Here is a 23079-nt window from a genome sequence, read left to right on the forward strand (position 1 = left end):
TCGTGCTGGACACAGATGAGGCCTCCCTTGCGCAAGTAATCGATCGATCGCTGACTGTCTTGTTTTCTTTCATGATGAATAAGTCTCTAGAATTAGCGGCTTTGTGGGAACAGACCCAACAATGTGCACTATAACAAATAATTTCTCTACTTAAGCTAAGACAAATCCTTATTTCTTCTGTTTTATTTATTTTTTATTGTTATTTATTTATTTGTTATTTACCTAATACTTTGACTGCAGTGCAATGAGCAGACAGAATGATAGTCATTTTACAAGTTGGGATGCAATGATCCAATACCGGTGCTCTATTTTCCCCAGATTTAAAAAATACAACCTCACCGAGAGGAACTCATTAGGGACGTTTATGTAAGACTGCATTAGACCTGGGACTGCTGCTGCCTAAAAACTAAGTTGGCAGCCAAGCGTGAGTAAATAAACAGTGACTGAACAAAAAAAAGACCTTTATTTAATGTTTGCTGACTATGTCACGACTGATATTTGATGTGCTTAAGAAAGTCAGAATACCTACTGATATTGCATCAATCTGCCTTTAATCGTAATAATATTAATATGTTTCTATTTGTCATAAAGTTGCTCCATAATAGTTGCTGGATGCTGAGATTCAGTTTTAGTGCACCTTTCACATTAAAGAAGATTAAACCTGAGGTTATTGATGTCCTTTTAACCATTTGATCAGATCATTCATTTATTTCATTCATTACGTTTTATTTCATTACTTTGCACATTCACAACAAATTCTGTAAAATCGATGAAACTGCTGTGACTATTGTAAGTCTATAAAAGATATAATTAAACATCCATTTGTGCCCACATCCACACCTACGACCAATTTAGAATCTTAAATTAGCCCAGCATGCATGTCTTTGGACTGCGGGAGGAAGCCAAAGCACCTGGAAACAACATGCACACTCATAACATAAAGGCACCATGCTGGTGCAAACCTGGAACCTTCTAAATACTTTGAACCAATGAAAAACTATTTGTTGGTCTATTACTCTTCAAAAACAGGATTGCTGACTTTTCACTGTTTGTCTTGCAGTGACCCCTTTAATTAAAAATAATTATTTCACTTAATGGACAACAATTTTTTTCTGACATCTTTCGTATTATATTTACAAACTGTAAATCCAAAATAATATATGTAAAAAAATGTCAAGATACAAGGAAGTCAGTCATATTTTTTTAATAACAATTTCAATATTGATTCAAAGGTACTTTGTAGTACACTTACACAATGATTATCAATGGCATAAAAAGAAAGACTTTTTTTTTTTGTCATTTTTTCCCCCCACACAAACCACACAACCCTTCTCCTCCACAGCACTGCTGCATGGTGGTCACATTTTCTGAAAGGTACCAAAATATATGTGTTATAGCCCAGTGAAAAAACCAAACAAACCATATGTGACTCATATGTGTAAGTTAAAGACTGCTCTATGCGTTTTTTCCATGTTGAATTGGCTACTCAGGCTGTCTCTTGGTGCCCAGCTGGTGGGCGTTTGACTACAGTGAGTCAAACTGGTGACTTTTAAAAATCGACCAGTTAATGCCAAAGTACTGTGGCAGCACAGTGTTTCTGCCGAGAGGAGATATGCACAACAAAAACGTGAATTTGTACGTTCCATCGTCACCCGACGCAGTTACAAAAGTAAAGAGATATTTTTCTGGTATGTGGATGTGCAGCGAGTTTACAGCTGCCTTGTGTTGACCTAACTTCTAGAGCTCACGTCGCTTCCCGGAAGCACAGGCTTCAAGGCTTGTGATTCTTCGGTGATCCCTTTAATGCATCTGCACTTCCTGCCTGTCAACTCATCTTTGTTCATCAGCTTTTTCCACTCATGGCACCAAGGAGAAAAAAAAGGAAGCAGAGCAAAACGGCAGTGAAAAATTGGAGGCACAGGACAATGATGCATGCGCTCTTAAAACACAGATCACCTATAATGTGAACATATTTCTGAGGAGGTTTGTCCAGATTTGTGCCAAATTTAAGCGGTTTTGAAATTGAACTTACTGGCTAATGATTCGATCGTACAATGTTAAGTGTGCTTTTTATTGCTCAAAAACAACAACAAAATTCATCCACACTGGATGTCAATTTGAAGCCTCTCTCCCCCTGGCTATTCTTAAAAGGAAAAAAAAAAAGACCTCCCTTATTGTTTTTTTTGGTATACCCTTTAACGAAAAATCTTTTGTTCTATTTAAAAAAATACAAGAAACAACTGATTAACACTCCCACTCTCCTTGTTCCTTTTTTTTTCTATTCCCCAGTGATGAAAGATCAGCACAGAGAAAGGCCTTCATGAGAGTAATCGTGGGCCTGATTGGAAGAAGACATAAAGATGAATTAATTGGGAGATGAGAAAAACTCTGCTTTGGCTAAATCTATTCCAGGTCTTCTGGGATCCTCTAAAAAGCCTATGAACAAAGCTCCAGTGTCAGCAACAAACAAGTGTGGAATCCAGTCCCACAAACCTTTGTGTTTGTTGCATCTGAGGCTGGGCTAAAACTAACTGAGTAATAAAATCTGCCGTAAGCAGACACGAACAAACTCCTCACATCACTTCTCGCTAACCCACAACAAAGCCACTGAGAAACAAACTGTATTTTCCAAACAGCCTGAACCACATATTCTTATATTTGACACTTTACACAACTGTGTGAAAATAATAATAATGATAGTCAACCATCCAAATATAAAACCATCTTCCATTACATACAAAGCATCGAATTACATTCTAAAGTTCTGAACATCAGGAGTTAAGCAAAAACAAAACAGCAAAAATAAAGTCACACTTAAAAGTTTTCCACTAACAATCGAATCCACGTGGGAGGATAAACACTACCATTTTCCATTAGGAAATGATCAGTTTGAGCCACTGTTATCATATCAAGATATTGGCACAGGTACACAGCTTATGAAAACTTTTCTTGCTGTTTTTTTCCAATGGCAAATGTAACTGTGGTTTAGTCAGATTTTCCACAGTGTTTGTCCACCCATTCAAAAAAATACAATGAGAGAAAGTTGGCACTGAGTGGAGAAGCTCGAATGAATAGTGCTGTGAGGAACCTGGGGTTACATTGCAACTGAAGCTGAACTTTTCCTTCATAAATTGTTAATAAAAAAGAATAACTCATTTACATCCATCATAAATCTTAATTTTAGTAGCTATTTTTTCATCTTGAGTGCCTAAAAACCTCTCAGTATATATAGAAAAAATATATTTGGTTCTATATACTCAGTACAGATAAATCAGCTCCTTCCACTTCTGTTTAATTAGATTTATAATAACCCATCATCTTTCTTTATCAAAATGAAGCTTAAAGTAGACTGCTCCGATGAGCTTGGCTGAATACCGATTTTGATAAATCTGGGACGTAAAGAGACTGGAGCGCAACACAGGCCCTTCATTTATATGCAGATGAGCTTCCTTTGTCAATAAATGAAATGTATTTTTCTTGCTCAGAATATCTGACTCAGTGTTCCAGAAAAATACAAAATATTTATATTGGATTACAAGCTTGTAAAAAGTCACAGATCAGTCAGCAATCAGACACGAACATCTCGACTATCTCAAGTGAGCAGTAAAAATGTAAACGTCACTTCTGTAGGCAACATTCATCCTATTTATGTCACGAATGCTCTAGTGTCACACACTCTACTGCAAATGGACCTCATCAGAATTTTAAGCAGGGGTATTAACAAGGATTTTACTTGTGTTTTCATGTCCGCTGCGGTTATCCAAGCTGAGATTGACACAAATGAGGAATATAAAAACACACAATAAATACAGAAGAAGTCAATGTCACATGGTGTGCTGTTCAGAACTGTTCAGCTTGGTTTAATTCTCTGGGTGTAAAGAAGTATATTTCATAAATTCTGCAGCCTCCTGCTCTGTATGTAAAACGTTAATGCTCTAAAAACAACACTGACCTGGTTAAAAATGTATTTCACTTCCTTACAAATCTTTAAGCCACATAAATAAATACTCAAACTTTTCTTTCATTTCTTATCAGTATAATATTACAACCTAACCTCTTAGTATGAATTATTCCTCTATACTCTGAACAACATTACCCACACTGACTACCTAAATACCAAAATATCAAAATGCACATCCTCTTTAACCAGTAAAAAAAAAAAGAAACAAACAAAAGCAACATGAGACCAGCAGCTTCAGACAAACATACAAAAATACAGTCAGTGATTTTTAAGACATCTAATTTACCTCCTTCAGCGCCTCGGTTTTCAGTAAGCCGATTGCAGCAAAAGTAGTTTCATGAAACTCTTCCAAAAAGTCAACATTCAGGACGCTGATATTCATCTTGTAATGTTTTGTACAGCACAGTTTAGAGTCTAAATGCCGTTATTTTATCCTGAAAATGCAATCTAGCTTTCAACTCAGTTGGTCGATCATTCAGTCATATTGAGGAATGTTCCTTTTTTGCAACACTACTGCAGGCCTGAGAATGATCTTGAAATAATCGGTATCAATTTATATCTCTGTCTTCCAATAAGAAAGCTAAAATAAAGAGCAGATATAACTACTTATAACTATATAACTACTTGTGAGAAAAAGAGAAGAGGGCTTCGTTGCTCTCTGCCTTGAAAGACTTCACCAACACTTTTAAGAGTTAAATTATTTATAACATCCACTAAACTGCACTCAGACGGGTGGTCATCACAATACAATATAAGTACTATAGTGACAAAGCAAACCTCTCTGGACATGCCCTGTCAGAGTACACAACCAAAAGTCTGTGTGGTGTTTACATAGTAAACATAACTCATTTTTTTCCCCTGTTACCAAATTAAATAAAAATTCTAGCAAGGCAGTGAGAGAGGCTGCTCCGCCACACAGCACTCCCAGTCAAACTCATCCCTAATGGAGAAATAACGCTCTTTCTCATGCCTCCCTCTGTAAGAGTCAGTGGTGAGGGTCAGCTTAAATGCACCACTCTTGGACCTCATAGAGTGATAGCCTTATTCCGTTCAGTAGCAATTCAGTAGAGTAGCGAACATTTAAGATCGAGGCTTTCCTCACATTATGATCAACAGAGGAAAATAAGCATCACAGGAGATTATTATACATATTTATATCTGGCTCTAAATCAGCATATATGGGTTGAGAAGCAACAGGAACCGTCTCGATAACAGGTGGACTGATTTTATATTTTCATCCAAAAGGTATAAAAAAATGACTGTGTCATTTTGATGAGCAGCTGACCGCATCTGGATTAAAAGATATTTTTAAGCGCAGGGATTATCAATCCAATTCTATAAAGTGCATTTATCAGACTTAGTCAACACATTTTGGGGGGACATCATCAGGAAATCAAGATTTTGCTGAACATGATCATCACCATTATCAAGAGAATAATCATTAACTGAGTTCATGCTAGATTATTATGAGCCATCATGTTTGGGATTCAGGAGGCAGGATCAGGTCTGGTTTTCTGTTGCTTGCTCTGCATTTGTTGTGAATGAGAAATTCCCAATTTGACCTGGAAAAAAAAATCCCATGATGCTAACTTTTCCTACTGTGTAATAATTACAACATACTCTTAAAACCTACATCTGTAGATTTAAGGTGATGTCACAGAACTTAAAGAGAATAAGATAGCAACTGATGCAAGCACTGACCCTGTCTTTTCTGCAGGGGTAGCTCTTCTGTGTTTTTCAAGGGGAGTTGATAACACGCAGCTGAAGTGCTGAAGCAAGCTCCGTGTTACTCTATCAGTGCATTATACAGCATATTAACGGGCTCCTCCCAAATAAAAGCTCAACAATAGGGCAGGTTAATTTTTAACAACAGGTCAGGACACAGATTATTAAAATTAAACGAGTAGTTGTAGCAGTAGTGATGCAGCCGCAGCAGTTTCAGACGAAGAAGAGGGGCTAATTTTGTCTGAAGTTATGTTCAGAAGATCTTAGATGATTTATTCTTTCTCATATGCAAAAACCTCTGAGCAATAATCTGAGATTGTTGTTGTGTGCATCTGTGCATTTTTCCATTTGGGAACTAAAGAAAAAATTATTTTCTTGTTTTGACTTGGATGGATACCACTAAGGAGACATGACATCAGGTTTATGACTTAATAAATCTGTTCACCCCACACAAAAAGCAGCAAAAAAGTACAACAAATGATGGCACCAACAGTTAATGTCCTTACCGATCTAAATCTGCAGCCATGTCTTAAACAAACTGGACCCTAAACTGAGTAAGTAACATTGCAAAAATAGGAAATTACCACACATTTGTTGATTATTTGAAATCAACAAATGTCCTAATTTCATTCAATAAAGATTTCAAAATGCAAAGAAAATTTTCAACTAATCTCTCCACCCTCCTCCTAGTTCAGTTGTCCTCCACAGAGTAAAGAATAATGAAAAAGAACCAGAAACGGTGTTTTGATTTGATTTAACATGTGCACCTTGTGTACAGATGGATAATATTGCTTTTACACTGGAAAATGTGGAGTATTTATATAGAAAATATCCAAAACAATATAAATAGTTTTACATTTACATCTTTTTTAAGAAATCACGTATTTACCCACAACTGAGTAAGCTAGACCCTTCCTAACCCCTTTGGCACAATAGTCATATTAATATTATTATATTGTATGTATACAAGACATTTGAATAGGAATGGTCACTCACACATTCAGAGTAGTAACACAGTTTCTGTAGTCGTAACACATATTGGTACTGTATGTTATAACATAGCTCAAAAAGATCTCTTTTTTCTTTTTTTTAAACTTTTGCTGATATGTAAATAAATGTACTTTCATCTGAAACAAAACAGAACTGTCATTGCATGCCCTTAGTATTTACAGAGTCATTTTGTCTGAGTTTGTTCTTGCTGGCTACTGTAGAGCACAAATTCGTAAGTAAACTCAAAAAGGAGGAACCAGACTGTGGACTATCATGATGGACAACAATACAGCACTTATTTTTGGTGTGTTGTGTTTATCAACGGTCCAATTAGTAATCGCTTTAATGGTATGTGCACACTGTATACACGCCACATAAAAATAAAATGTTTTAAAAACTGCTCATGTTGTGTATGAAAACCTCCTGGTTTTAAATTTTTTTTGTATTTGTGTTTTTTGCTTTGCTTTGCAAAAACTGAGCTGAAACAAAGCCAAGGCCTCGTTTCTCAAAAGCATCTTAGTAAATGTATTCAGTGGCACATTTTTCCTCCAGGTACACGCGTTGGCACATATATAAGAACACTCTATTTAAAGGCATACCCAAATCTTAAAAAGCCAAATCTGATCTCCTACAAATATATGAACTACTGTTGCCAAACACTTTGAGTTCACTCACATTTTCCTCAGTCTAGGATATATGGCATGAAGCCAGACTTTAAAGACTAAACCAATGGACTTAAATTCTTACTGAAGTGAGAATACTGACCGCATGAAGCTACAGGCGGTGAAGAAACAACTAGCCTTATTGTCTTGGTCTTAATTCAATAATTAAAATGTCAAATCTCAAAAACACATTGCTATTTCGTAGGGGATCATTTGCATCTTGCTTCTATTTAACCATGACTTCCTGAAGTATTGTCATCACCACACAGTTGCCAGGCAACAAGCAGAGACTTCATACATTTACCTGACAGATAAAGCATGAGAGTGGTATCGATTGCCTGCTCTTGTAACCGCAACCAATTTTCCACAATAAGGAAGTATTCCTTTAAGTCAATACTACTTGAGGTCTGGGTAATTTTCAAGTCTGTGTTTTCCTGGATCTGCATCACTGACATTTTTATTTGGCTATACTGGATGTCAGTCATCATCAACAGTCAACTAGTATGGTCTTGTGAGACTAACAGTATGTGGCAGCAGTGTATTAAGTAAACCTAACATTTAAAAAAAATCTACCTAATGCTCAATTTTTGTGAACATCTTTGGTTGTTCTGCCACCTTTGTTTAAAAAAAAAAAAAAAATAGCACCTGAGCAACAGATGGACCTCATAGTGGCTGAGGAGGACGCTCCCCAGCTTCAATCTATCAATTTGCGCCCACTGACATTATAGATTGCCGTGATTTCAATTAAACCCATTCAGAGCACTGTCTGTGATGAAACAGAGCGACTGTGTCTTGCTGACATATTGTATAGAGAAAATGTCATGACTGGAATCCAGCTAAGCCTCGCAAAATGCAGTGTTAAATGTCACACATCAACATTCAGCTTTGAGATCAGACGTCTGCCAATGATCCACCTGAACCTCATTTAATGACTAAGATGTTTATGGTAAAACAAGGCCTGGTCTTTTCAGTCCCTTTCTCGTCCTCTTTCTCAAGTCACACACAGAAAGCTACAAAAGGTTTGGTCCCAACAGCTTCAGGAGTCATGTAGAAAACATACATTCAAACTTCTGAAGAAAACTAATTGGAAGAGTAGAAAATACTGAAACGATCGCAGGATAAAAGAAAGCCGTGAGGCAGAAAGGGACCAGGGACATAAATAGCTTGGAGCAGATTGGGAAGCTGAATAAATGAAAAGGTGGTTCTTAACATAGTGCCTGTATATGTTAACACTGTTGATGCAATGCACTTTGTCAGAAGCGTGTTTGATTTAATAATCAAAGAAAAATCTGTAACCTCATACATATTTACAGTGTTTCCCTTACATTGTATTTGTATCAGTGTGCCCACAGTTGTGTTTGTCAATGTGCACCTGTGTAAATGTGCCCACGAGCCAATGTATGTGCCCTTGATAGCCTCTGACAATTCTTATAGGCTGAAGGAGTCTTTACTCATCAATACTGTTTGCTGTCATCTTGGCATCACATCTGATTAACTAAGATACAGTAAAAATACACTCACACTACCACGCACACACGCACACACATCCACAGTCTCTAATTAGTTGATAGCCAAGTTACCTTAAGGCCACTACCCAAACTTAAATGATGAGTAGCCTCAGACCCTCACAAATGATCCCTGGCCTTACTGGCTAAGTGGCCAATTTTGCAGTTTTCCATCCACATTTGTGAGAAACGGCAAGAAAATACAACATGGGCAAGTTTCTTAGACTCGCAACTCACTGCAAACATGTAAACACAAACACAGTTTGGTGTCTTCACCAACCATTACTCGGGCAAATCGATTTATCTACCCATTATCTCTTCTGTTTACAAGCTGTGTTGTTTTTGAGTGCTTTTCTTCATTTCTGTGATTCATCTCTGCCTCACAGTGAGGATGAACTCTGGCTGTAGTTTCTGAGTGTCAGTCTGGTGTACCTGGGCGAAGGGGGCGAGGGGGGAGGGTGAGACGGGACTGGCGGGAGACAAAGATCTCTCTCAGAGACAGGTGAACCACTGCTGGAAGCCAGAGAGTCACGGAAGGGTGACGGAGGAGTCAAAGCAATTAGCTCCTCCTCCAACTCTGCCCTCCTCAGAGGGGAGTCGGTGAGGCAGGTGAGCCGACCCCCTGGCATGGGGGAGCGGGACGGGGAGGCCTGGGGGTGAGGGGGTGGCAGGGGGTAAGGTGAATGAGGCATAGAGTGAATGGGACAGCCACCCCGGCCCCCAAAGCTTGATTCAACAGGAGGAAGCGGCTGTACATCAGCGTAGGTGGTGAGGGTCGGGGGCATCTGGAGTTCACGGGGTAACAGATAGGGGTCGGTGGGATGAGGAGATGGAGGTGTTTGTTTCTGCATGTGTGAGTGTGATGGGGAGGACGAGAGCATCATACTGTTGAGCTCCGTTATGTTGGCAGTGAAGCGGTTAACCACACAGCTGATCTGATCCATCAGTGAACTCTGGGGCTCCCCTGGGCGATCGTCCACAATAACCAATCTACCGTCACTCCCTGTAACAATAGAGCCGCTGCTGGGAGGACCGCAACTGCTGCCGCTGCCGGCGCTGCAGATGCTGCTCGGGTACTTTGGAATACTGCCCATCTGAGGCTCCTCTCCCGAACTCGCTCCTATTCTCTGGCTGACTGTGCTGATGGGTGAAGGCGTCTGTGGCCGGTATGTGATCGAGTAGTGCTCCTCTGCTTCTGAGAGCTCATACAGGGTCTTGTCGGTGACATTGTCAGGATGAGTGGGGAGAGAAGACATAGACGGGAGTGAGGGCAGAGGGACATGTGGCGGCAGGTCAGCCCCACTGCAGTACTGTTCCTCAGGGGTTTTGGAGAAAGGCTTAATAACAGCAGTCTGATTGTTCTCTTTCTTCTTGATGTGGAATGACAGACGCTGCCACAGGTGGTTCCCACGTGAACTGCTGCGCTCTGTCTGTGCCCACGACACTGATTTACCATTGGAGCTGCAGAAAAGGATGAAAAAGAAACAAGAGAGTGGTAGGGAAAGATTTAATTTATTTTGTGCATGCACACAGTTTGACAAAAGGCTGTCTAAAGGATTACAAACATTTCTCTTACTTCTTTTAACTGAAGACAGATTTTTCTGGCATTATAAGTGTTATTTCAATCTTCTACTCAGAGGATTTGCTTGTGGTTCTGTTATTACTGTATGGCACATAACACTGTATATCATTTCAAACCCAAGATAGTACTGCTAAATTCATTTTTACATTTGTTTATCCAATACAGTTCGACTCATTATGCTGTTCATTAATATTTTAAGTCTTTCTAGTTAACAGTCATGTGAAAAAGAAAGGTAGAGATCTTGTATGAAACTAAGTACACCCTTACTGCTTCCACAGGAACTAAGATGATAAGTAGCAGTGAGGTGTTGCTAATCAAATGCACTTGAGTAACTGATCATTAACCATTGTGACCAATTCTTTTAAAACAGAAGTCTTGGCAGCACATTGCCAAGGAGGAAAATATCATCAGCAATGCTCTTAGTTGTACATTTGTTGGTGCCCTTCAATCTGAGACGGTAAAGAGACCGTTCTCAAACAATTTGAAGTCCTCCACAGTGAAGAAGAACTGACAGACATTCAAAATAATAGTCAGTCTTCCCAGGAATAAATGCCCTGGCAAGGTGAATCCATGCCATGCTCAGTGAAACTGTAAAAAACCCAAGAGCTACATCTCAGACTCTACAGGCCTCAATTAACATGTTAAATGTTAAAGTTAATCACACCGCAAGTAGAAACAGACTGAACAAGTATAGCTTGTTTGGAAGGGTTTGCCAAGAGAAAGCCTCTTCTCTAAAAACAACATAGAAACACAACTTTGCAAAGTTGCATCTGAACAAATCACAAGACTTCTGGACTTTTGAACAGATGCCACCAAAGACACTTGACCATAATGCACAGCACCCTAAGGAGTGAAAACAAAACAGAGCATATCAGCACAAACACTTTATCGTGCTTAACTGCTGGTATAGAGTCCAGACCTCAACCTGATTGAAATCCTGTGGTCAGACCTTAAGAGAGCTGTGCATAAATGAATGCTCACAAACCCCAATGAACTGATGCAGTGTTGCAAAGACGAACGTTTCTTTTTCACATGTCTGTGTTGATTAGTAATGTCAGTTAATACTATATATAAAAACTTATCCAAATGGAGCCTTTACTCGGACAAAGAAACCAGTTTGACTTTATAAGCGTTGTAATTTAAAGCTTATAAAATCAGTAACTTGTTCTTCAGTGTTCTGTCAGGTTCTTTCAACCTGCTTTTATTTCTTCCTCCAGCTTACTTTTTTCCCCCGCTTCACATCAGTCACAGCGCTTCCACCCTCTTACCACCACCTCCATCCCTTTGTCAGGTTAATTAGTGTGATTAATCTAAAGTTGAACTCCTGATTAAAAGTCACACCGCCATGGCTGGGAGTGAAACGAACTGAAATCACTCTGGAGACACACAAACCCACACACAGGCTGTGATGCTTACACTCACATACACACACAGACACACACACACACAAACCATACACCATGCATGTTGATTGAGCAAACCTGACAAAGCAAAGAAAGAGTTGATTATCTTATCTTAAATTTGATCCTATTAGAAATAAGGGTTTGGGAAGGCTTCTTGAGGGGCTAAGATTCTATCAGAGCCATTACAAGAAGAGAGAAACCACTTTAAGAATCATAAACAGAAGTTACTAAAACAATATAGCAGTATGACCCATCCATACCACCAAAAGGCCAAATATTTGCTTTGAAACTATACCAAGAAAAATGAGACCAGTGGTGATGTTGCACTGAAGCAAGTGAAGTTTGCAGCTCCACTGGAATTTGCAATTCAAGTATGATCAATACTTATACCCTTACAGTTTTGTTCGAACACTTTCTCACACATTTGTCTAAAAGTGTGATCATCTATCATTAACCCTTTACTGGGTACTCACTGAAATATTTGGAAATTTAAATTCAAAACCCTACAGTGTTATTGGAAGATATTAAGAGAGGTTTTTTTAATTACTTTTGCATGTTATTTGTGTTATTATGGTGCAGATCAAGTTATTACATATGAATTCTGATCTGTTAAAGGCTGGACAGAAGTTACGGAAGATCACAAATTTCACAGAATTAAGGTAATTTAGATTGAAAATCTAAATTAAAGATTGAGAGCAAACATCAACTTTTATCTGAAACTGACTTTTTTTATGAAGGAATCAGCTTGATGATGAGAGCTGGGTCTCACACTACCACCCACAGAGGTAACAGCAGTATATTGGAATAGTCCATTGTGTCCAAGCCTCCAAAGAAAGGGCACTGGATAAAGACCACATCCTAGAATGTACTCATCTTCTTTTTGTTGGATAATCACCTTGAATTTGACTCTTTCAGTCATTTTCACCACACAAATTACTACTGTGATATCTGTTGGCATCCGAGGAAGAACATTTGGCACATAACACCACAAGTCATCATGCACCTGCTCTCAGTGCAATGAACAAGGCAGGAATATTTTGACCACACAACACACTTGCTGCTTGCCACTGCCAGATTTGGCTCCCTGTGATGTAAGGGAGCCAGTTTTTAAAATGAGACAAGCAAAATTCAAATTGCATTTGTTTCTTACCTTTAATGTTTGGTTTCCAAACTTTATGCCGCACTTTGTGTTGCACTGAAAAATGCTCAGAAAATAAGCTACTATTTACACACTTAGTAAGTGGTGGTGGTGATGGTGGTGGGGGGAGGGGGTACAAGGTGAAACCTTTCACTGAAGATTTCAGGTTTTTCACTTTGTTTATTAGAACCCACTGAAAAGATTCCAGGTAGAACATTTATAAAAGTTTCCACCAGAAAATAAAACTGATTCACGTATGGGGACAAGTCGATGAACCCTGTTAAGGTCTGTTTACTCCCTTAATTTCTGAGAATGTCCTGAAGGAAAATCCAGTACTTTTCCACAGTTCAGACATCAGTCACACGTCTTTTCTTTTTCCTCAGGTTTGCTGGACTCATGTCTGTATGTGTCTGTTCAGTTTACACAATGACAGCACCTCAAAGGCAACAGCTTCCAGCCCTGCACTGAAGAGACAGACAGCCCTCTGCCAATTATCACCGCCCACAGAGGATGACAGGACCATAAGAGAAAAGGGGAAGAGCAAAGTAAAGCGAATGAAGAAGGAAACACTTGTGACATTTCATATAAGGGTGTGATTGAAATCTTGCTTGCCAAGCGGGGTGTGCTGGAGGAACCTGCTGACAAATGAAAATATTTCTTGTCTATTTTTCTCCCCTTTTCATTTCGGGCAAGTGGCTTTGCGTCACTCCCTTTGTGTCTTTTGATCGGTTCCTTGTCACTGTAGATGACTTGTGGATGGCCTTAAGCAGGGTGTGAAAGCTATTATGTCTCTTTGATCAAACTACTCCTTTACCCTTTTCTTTTCTTCTTTTCTTATCACTTCCCCTCTTCATCTCTCTCTCTATGCATCTTCTTCTCCATTTATAATTCTCTTTTTAGTATTTTCCTTAACCCTTCTTCAGTTCATTCCAATCTCTTCCTGTGCTGTATTCTCCATTAGGCAATTGTCTGCAGTTCATGTCAGGGTCAGAAGAACAGTCAGGCAGACTCGATGGAGTTCAGAGAATCAATCTCTTAGAGAGCTTAAACACACTGACGCACACACACGTGCATGCACACACCATAAATAGTCTCAGAGTGGGCTAATGGAGAAATGGTGCCTTGGAATATAACTGCAGAGCAACCCGGCATTAACCTGGTCAACAAGCCTCTTGGGTACACACAATCCACACACGCAGAAATACCTGAGTGTCTCTCCAGTGGAGCCTCTCCGTTTCCACAGGTTAACCAGACTGGAGGAGCGGCTGGCAGCTGAGGATGATTTGCCATCGCCCACATGCATGCGCACCACCGTGCTAGTGGTGAAGGCACTACGCACATTACGCTCTGGTTTAGCCAGAATGATGTACACCTGATGGAAACAGTTAGATATGAACAGTGACTACGTATAGTCATTTACTGCAAAGATAAACAGCACTATGCAAATTTCTGGAGATACTTTGATTGTGTTGGCTACACAAATTGGTCTTTTAATGTTTTTTTTAGAGTAATAATGAACATATTATAAAAAGAAAATTCTCAAGAGAAGCTTCTGCAAAGTATTTTTGATTGACTGAATTTCTTGTTTAGGCTTTTTTTTTTTTACTGTAGTGACACTGTACACGAAAATCTAGATCCTGATATTATAAGTGCTGAAACATCTGTGATAAATATCAAAAGAGATGTTCTCTTCAATCTTAGCATTTATCTATTCAAATGTTTGACTCAAATTCTCACAACTGGTGGGGAACAACAGTGAGCTCTGTTGTAATGTTCATTTGAAGCTTAATGTAGTTTATGCACAGATTTAGATTACAACTACAGTCTGTTTCAGGTAATATTTATAAAAACAACAGACAAGCAATCAGAATGAAATTAAAAGCAATTTAAGCAAAGCAACCTTACCTTGGGTACAAACATGCAGCACAGAGCCACAGTGGCACTCAGGCTGACACTGAAGCACATGGTGATAATTTTGTAGTTAGAGCCAAAGTAGATGGGTACAAACGCCAGCCAGATAATACAGGTGGTGTACATTGTAAAGGCAATGTACTTAGCCTCATTGAAATTAGCTGGGACGTTGCGGGTCTTGGAGGGAAAGAGAAAGAAAAGCACAAGTAAACATTCCTTTATTTCCCTTCACGATTGCTGTTGTGCATTTGGCTGTGATCAAGAAAAATAAAGCAAATGTAGATGCTCTTTACAGTGTATGCAGCGATACACACTCTTAACCCCTTACAGTTGTCATTTTATTGCTGTCCACACCGATCCGTGCGAGTGAATTAGGTGAGGCATGTGGTCCTTACCCTCAGCCTCCAAAGTTAAATTGGTTTACTCAGCTGCTGTGTTTAAAACTCGGTTAATTTATTTGTTTGAAGTGCAGTGCATTTATCTTCTGTCTCTTTTTACAATTCTGCTCTCATACTCCACAGAAAATGGATGGCCGCTGGCCATGGATAATCACAACATTGACTTTATAATTTGATTGGGGTAACATAATTTCATTTACTGGTGCCAAAAGATTTTAGAGAGGCAAAACCACAGTGGCTTAATCTTTTTTTTTCACATTATGTCTGTGTAAACCTCCTCATATGTAGAGACACTCATACAGAGTATCTCTACGGATAACACACAGAATTTTTATTGCATGTCAACAGCGCTTAGAGGTTTGGATTTTAAACCACCTCTAACTGGCAGCTTTACCAGTTGTAACAATGGTTTCAGTCATGTTCGATACTGTGTTATAGAAATAATGCGAAATTGTCACAGGTCTTTTTGATATTGAAGTGGTAATGGGAAAAAGAGACAAACACTATCACGTACCTTGAAGGCATAAAAGGTGCAGCTAAGGATAAGCAGGCCGTTGTATCCCAGCGGGGCAACCACGCCGAGGTTAGTGGTGTTGCAAATGAGGTTGACCTGGCGGATGCTGGGATAGTCGTGGATGACCTGCAGACACCAGAAGGAACGTGACATGCGTGTGATCCAAAGTGTGACAACACTGTTTATATTACGTCTTTAATAAAAATAAGAATTGACCGGAGTAAATCAATAGCGGCATGTAAAATTACAGTTATGGAAGTAATTTCACTGACATTTCATGATTATGCTGCCCACTTCTGATGCACAATATTTATTGGTTTATTGAAAAGGAATTCAGGCATTTCAGCAGATAACAACCAAATGTGATGGTAATCAACTTTACAAATTATATGTGCTGTCAGAAAATTTTAAACTGAACAACTATAGACTTACAAGTAGATGCTTCAATATCCAGCTAGGCTACATCCATTTAGGGGTATACACTAAAATTTTAAGCTTTGGTCTTGTTTGAATTCTTACTGCCTTTTATCTGCCAATCAAATCAATTATTTATAATCAGTGAAATTTCTGTTGACATTCAGATGCTCAGTGTCACACCTGAGGAAACATGTGAAACTGGTGAAGTAGTTTAACACATTTAACACAACTCAAAATACAAAAATCCAATAAGACACTCTCCTAATTTCTAATAGGGCAAATCTGCAATCTGTTATATTTCAAACTTAACATCCTCTGGTTATTTTTTATTTTATTAATCTTCTGATTTGTCTCCTGCTTCTGATGATATTTTTTCTATTAAAACACACAGAGCCTACCTCCGGGGGCTCCATGAGGAAGAGAGCCACAATGATGCCCAGCTGTAGCAGTATGAGGAGGAAGGCAATGATAAGCTGAGCACAGGCAGACATGAAGCGAGGTTTCTTTGTGCAGATCTTCTTCTTGCTTCCTGCCAGGATCCGAGCAATGCGGTTTGTCTGGGGTCAGATTCCAAACATCATCAGGACATATAGTACATACTGAATATGCTGCAATCTGTGTTCTCCGTTCCTACAGAGCACTCACTGTTATTATGCAGACATATCAATGAAGAACACATTAACTGCACTAACTTGTGGACCCACCATTTCATTCAGGCCTTACCTTGGTGACAAGTGCAGAGTAGCTCATGGCAGGTGACAGGCCTATTCCCAGTCGCTGGAGGTAGCAATGGATGACGTGGGGTTTGGCTTATGAGGCTAAAGGTACACAGGTATCCCAAACAGATACCTGCCAGTATTATGTAACACAGTTCCCTACTGGAAGATTTCACGACTGGAGTGTCCCGGAATCTGAATATCCACATTCATAAACACACGCAAGCAAGAATTTAAATAAACAGGAAGGAAAACAATTTCAAAAATTCAAAGATTTTAAGAAATAAAAGGGATATGTTACCTAATAAAGACTGCAGTGACAAAAAATGTAGCCATTAGACCGAGGCAGGCAAATACCACAGCAGCAATGGGTTCAGGGTCTCCCCATCGAAGGTATTCCACTGGTATTGGGTCACAGCCTGGGGACGTGGGGGACATCAGTTTGTTAATGTATTTTTTCAGAAAAGATTATTCACTGATCATCAGTTTATTTGATATGTGACACACAGGAATATATACAGATAATGAAGAAGGATAAGATTTGGGTAACAATGGCAAACTATTTTTCAGCATTTACTTTATGCTCATTCTCACACTTTCTTTTTCTTACATCCAGTTTTAACCATTCTGAATAAAATTGGACTTTGGTTGCTTTCCAAAGGTCTAACAGCTAGCACAGGTCGTGGTTAGAGTTGTACATGTTAGACCTCCAGGCGAGAAACGCTTGCGAGTTATCCGTTGTGCCAAGCTTTGCCTGCAAAGTATGCAACTTTTGTATACAGATGTGGGTCTTAGTATAAAAAGCATGAGAAGCAAACAGGAAGGAAGGAAGGGGGTTGTTGGTGTAGGTGCCCAAATGAGATGAAGACTATTTAATTACTATCAGTATGAAATCTCTCCACTATTGAACTATGGGACCTTTATTTATCACAAATTACAGTTGTATTTTTTCTCCCTTGCACCTCCTTCACTGCTATTTGTAATACTACTTCTAATAATACTTTACAAATAAGTCTTTGTACTTCTTTTCTTCTTATTCATCCATCCTCCTGGTCTTTTTTCCTCCTTCCCTGTCATTTCTTGTCTGTCTCCTGTTGCTCACCATTTCTTTGTAATAATCCATCCATCACTCTGCCTGCTTCTATTTCCCCTAATATCTTCCTTATCTCTCCTCATCCTCATACCTCCCACCTACTCCTGTAATTCTCTACCTCCATCTCTGTCTTCCTCATAGGCAAGGAGATAAAGTGTCATTAATTAAAGGGACAGTTCTAATTACGAGCCGTCTTAATGCTTGCTGAATTATTGGTCAGTCTAGACATACTTTAGAGGGAAGAAATGCAAATAGTCTCTTTCTAATTCTCTTTCTGCCCCTTGTACATTTTACTTTTTAACCTTTTTTTCTTCCATTTTCTCTGCATGCAAACAGAGAAAAAGATCATTAAAGAAATAACTTAAGAAATCCATAAACTTTGTGTTTAACATGGTTAACAAAGTTTATTAAATCAGTAATGAGGTTAGGTCTAAGGGCGTAAACAAAAGCATAAATGGGAGCCAAAGGGCCAGTAAACAAACAGCGAAGCAAAGTCATGCAGGACTTTCAGACTGAAATGACTGAAAAGCCCAAAGTGAAATATTAATGGAATGAAAACATATTAAAATCTTTCTGAAATACAATTTAAAATAATTTAAGGTATCCGTATCTGTTTCTTTGTCATCTTAAGAATATTTATGATGTTATGTTTATGCTGTTAAATCAGTACCTTTACAGCTGTTCCACATTAATAAACAAACTCAAAAACAATAACTACAGTACCTATCTTATCCAGTCATACAAGCTCAAGACCACCCACTAATGACAACGTAAGGTGGGTGGAAATTTAGTTCCAATTAATCTAGATGCTGGGTGGGAAATCCCAGATCAGTGTTTTTCCTCGTGGGCTTTCTCAGAGCAGTCAGGAAAGCATCTGCAAAGTCAGCAATTTGATAATTAGTTAGCTCATGGAACCTGCAGGAAATGCTGCAACGCTTGACTGTAAACCAAACTGATGCATGAAAGCAAGAGTGACCAGTTAAAGTGAGCAGTCAAAATAAAGTTTTTCAAACAATCTCAGACTCAGACTGTGGAACTTTACCAATCAGCGAAGAGGCTCAAATCCCATAGCTAATCCTCCCTTTTTCTCCCTCTTTCACTCTCCCTTGCTGCTGCTCACGATGGAGCCTCTATTCATCTCTATCCCACTTTCACCATGACTTTATTTTTTAAGTCTTTTTCCTCTCCCAGTCTTTTCTTGTTTTTGTTCCACTGCTGTCTGAAAAACTATTTCTATGGTTTTCGCTCCCACTTTGCTTCTGTCCTTGTCAGCTGAGACCTTGCTTTACCTTTTCTCTCTGCTCCTTTACCTTTTTCCCCCCTCCCCTTTTTATCTTTAAGATTTTTTTTCTCAGATTTCTTTTGGCCTCAAGGAGAAAGATCAAAATGTCTGCTGGTGGAACAGGGCAAGCAGTTTGTTTACACCTCATTATTACTGTTCCATATAGCCCCGCAGGGGGACACGCAGCACTTATTGTTGATGAAACGAGACACATGCATGTAGTCACACACTCTGAGCCCACACTCACGAGCACTAACGAACACACGGACAACCCCAATTAAGCCTCCGTTCCTTTATCTTCTTTCTCCACTGTCAGCTTTCTGCTGATCATTTTCGCACTGATTTACTCCCTGTTTTAGTTTTTAAAGATGCTTCTGTCTCAGACAGAGAAGCTCCCTCTGAATTTTCAGCAGGGCTCAATTCATGTTTTAATCATTGAGCTTGGTGAGGAGCTAGCGTGCAGTATAATGAGAAGCTGAAAGAACAACAAGGCAATAGGCAACCTCTTCGAACGCAATGGAGGGGAAATAAATTTTCATTGCAACTGAAGTGTATTTGCATCGCAAGCCGCTCTCATTGCAGAATAATTAAAACACGAGTGACCATGTTGGTAACAAATTAAGGATATGAGAGAGAGGGAGTGGCTGGGAGGAAACAGGAGTGGAGAAGAAGAAACTAGGAGGAGGGAAGAGGTAAATGGATGTCTCTCACTTTCTCTCTCTAGGGTAACTTGTGCAGGATTTCCTGTGCAATGCTAATATGTAATACACACTGATAGACTGGATTAAGAAAAAAAAATCCATCATGTGAATATTCTTTATCTCTTTTATGATTCCCGGGGTATTTCTGAGATTGCAGTTAAAGATACCGACCTGTGAGGTCATTATTAGGCCAGGAGCCCAGCTCACAGGCTTGGCAGGTGTACTCATCAAACACAAATTCATTTTCTTTGCAGGGGGTGCACGTCCAGCAGCAACTCACTTCACCTTTACGGATCACCTGGAGGAGACAGAATACGCACTCACGCCATGAGCAGAGTTCAAACGAAGCCACTGTATTAATGTCAAGCTTTACTTTCAGTCATGTCATGTAAATGATGAAAGTAGAATACAGCCTGAGGTGAACTTGGCTGGTAACGTAAACATGATACAAATCAGTTTGTGATGATAATGAAAATTCCTCAAACACCCATCATACTAATATTTTTATTATTCAGTTATTTTAATCTAATTCCGGGTCTACTGTGTGAAAATGACTCATCTTACCTTAATCTGCCCTTTGTCACAGGGGTCACTGCAGACTGACTTGATCACGCTCTCTTTGCTGGGCCAGATTTCATCATCATCTATTTTTAAGCCTCTGTTGTCCCAACTGCCGACGTTTATGTAGTCATAGTAGTCCTTCCCCATCTTTTTGAAGTTCATTATTTCATACCTGTAAACAAAAGGTGCACATTGAACAACAGTGAGAGGTTGCTTGCACTCCAAAGAGATCTATGACATCTCTGCACAGTTTAAAGCACCTACCTGCCAGGTGAGTCTCCATTTTCATCAAATAAGATTCCTTCCCCTGACACACCGGTGAAGTTGGTTTTCATCAAAAAGTCCAGAAGTGTAGCCCCATCAATGGGTCGCATGGCATCACACAGGCCCTTAAAACACATAGATGGTCATGTCGCACCCAGAAAAACAGTTATGACCATCAACTTCAACAACATAAATAATTTTATGGAAAGAAATTGTGTACAACTGGAATTTCGATTAATTATTATTCTCAAAACATGTTCACTGTACTTTGGAAGCAACACAATGTAAAGATACACTTTAACCAATCAGCTGTTGAGGTGAGTCGGCTCACCACATTCTAGGAAAAGTGAGAAGGACATTGTGGCAGTATGGTTTCCTATGCAAGCCAAACAGTGCAACATTTTCACAATCATCTCATAAAGTTTAGATAAACTTAAGCTCATGTGCCTAAAATATTACATTACAGTTGACATTTTTGCAAAAATGAATTTTAAGTCATCCCCACAATGTGTGTATAGGTGAAGCGGCACCGGTGTTTGGTGCCAAAAATAGAGAATCGTGCTGCTCTATACCTAAAATGGTTTACATTTAGCATTTTGCTTTCTGAATTTCTAAGTGAATACAAAGTTTGACATATACTATCAATGTTTGCCATCATTTTAATTTACATTTTCCTGAATAAATGCAAAGTGGGGTGCAAAGTCTATCATATTTCCATGTAAACCCCTTAAAAAAATGTTCTTGGGTAGTGATGTAGCTCCCAAGTTTGAGCAGCTGTGCCAAATTCTGAAATGCTACTGCAGGAGCCTTGGTTCAAGTGTCTCCCTCCCTTCTTTCCTGTCCACTTAGTGTCCTGTCAAAACTAAAGTCTAAAAAGAGCCCCAAAATAAAATCTTACAAAAAGGTCAACTTTCCTTGTTCGGTTTCTTCCTTTCTTTGAAACATGACAGCTAGAGACTTGCTCAAGCAAATACACTTGCATTTTTCACCTTTTATTAACTGCGCCTCAATTTTCTAGCAAAACATTTACTAAGTGGTGTGTTGAAAGCTGGAATCGTGGCATCAGAACTAAGTGATAGCGTCAGACGTCAAACTGTTATTGTAAGCAAAGAAAGACTAAGTGTGCATTAGATTATGGCTAGACCTAAGGTCTAAGGAGGCAGTGTATGGCAGTCCTTTGCAGAAACTGGATTTGACTTGTCCAGAGCAAAATCAGGACATCATCATCAGAACATCAGCACAACAAGCTTTGTTTGCTAAGAGATGAAAAAGTAACTTCATCACAGTAACACAGGGCTGTGTGTGATGATGCAAACAGGAAATAATTAATATATTAATTGATTTTCTTTACCTGTTCCAGTACAGGATTTTTTGCACAAATCTTTAGAGCTTTAAATATCAAATGCAAACTACGACAGGACCTAAAATGTAACCATTTTACATCTAATTCTTATCCTTTCGTCCTTTTCCTAGCATTAGTCTTGCTAAGCTGGTGGTCTGTTTGGTGAGTTTACTGAGAGTCTCTTATATGTAATCACCATAGAAACTGCTCGATCAGCCCAGTTTAACCTGCAGGAGTTTGTGAAAGCTCCTGTAACATGTTTTACTTTTGCAGCGGAAATAAATATATGTTTGAGGAAAACAGCTGTCACAGATAATGAGCTCAAAAAATAGTCTGAAAATAGTAAAGTAACTGCTCCACAGGCACTGCTGAAGCCCTTTAGAAATCTAGGCAAGACCTCGGAGAAGGATCTTCACTGGTGTTCCCAGACTTTTGGATACCAACTTACACAATGTGATAACAAGTTAAAAATGGGCCAAGTGGCGACTGTACCATGGCATCAATACTTAGGCTCTGTAAGTCCTGCTATTTTCCCTCTCCATCTCTTCATTACCCTCATTTTGTCTGTAGTATGTCTTAGTGTACCCCTCCTTACTTATCCACCAGAGCAGCACCTACCTTGTAACCTGGGCAGAGTGCCCGTTGCATGTTATGCAGGCCGTATGCCATTGAGTAGATGGCATTAATGACAAATCCCATCTTAGTGTCCTGTGCATATTGCTGCCGAAGTGACTCTCGCTCTGCAGAGGTGAATGGGTAGAGTTGGGGGAAATGGACAGTTGGGTTAGTGAGTAGCAGTAGGAAGAAAAAAGGCAAACATATCAGAGAAACCCTTAATTTCCCTTCAAGTCTTATGAAAAAACTGCCCCCCCCCCAAACATCAAAGACCGCTGTCATTCCTCTTCCTCATCAGT

At 39.2% G+C, this 23079-nt stretch overlaps 1 protein-coding gene across 1 annotated transcript; it reads right to left on the reverse strand.

The window, feature by feature from the left end:
* Window positions 1-1314: 1314 nt before the first annotated feature.
* grm5b (glutamate receptor, metabotropic 5b) lies at window positions 1315-22834 on the reverse strand. Its single transcript, XM_039598291.1, is given in 12 exon segments — window positions 1315-10304; window positions 14172-14338; window positions 14872-15054; window positions 15790-15915; window positions 16605-16763; window positions 16930-17016; window positions 17018-17117; window positions 17224-17341; window positions 20170-20296; window positions 20563-20731; window positions 20824-20948; window positions 22784-22834. Coding segments are annotated over 12 exon segments (2493 nt in total). The 3' UTR covers window positions 1315-9223.
* Between the last annotated feature and the right edge of the window lie 245 nt (window positions 22835-23079).

Source organism: Oreochromis aureus, linkage group 14 (genome assembly GCF_013358895.1).
Source record: "Oreochromis aureus strain Israel breed Guangdong linkage group 14, ZZ_aureus, whole genome shotgun sequence".
Classification (NCBI taxonomy): Eukaryota; Metazoa; Chordata; class Actinopteri; order Cichliformes; family Cichlidae; genus Oreochromis; species Oreochromis aureus.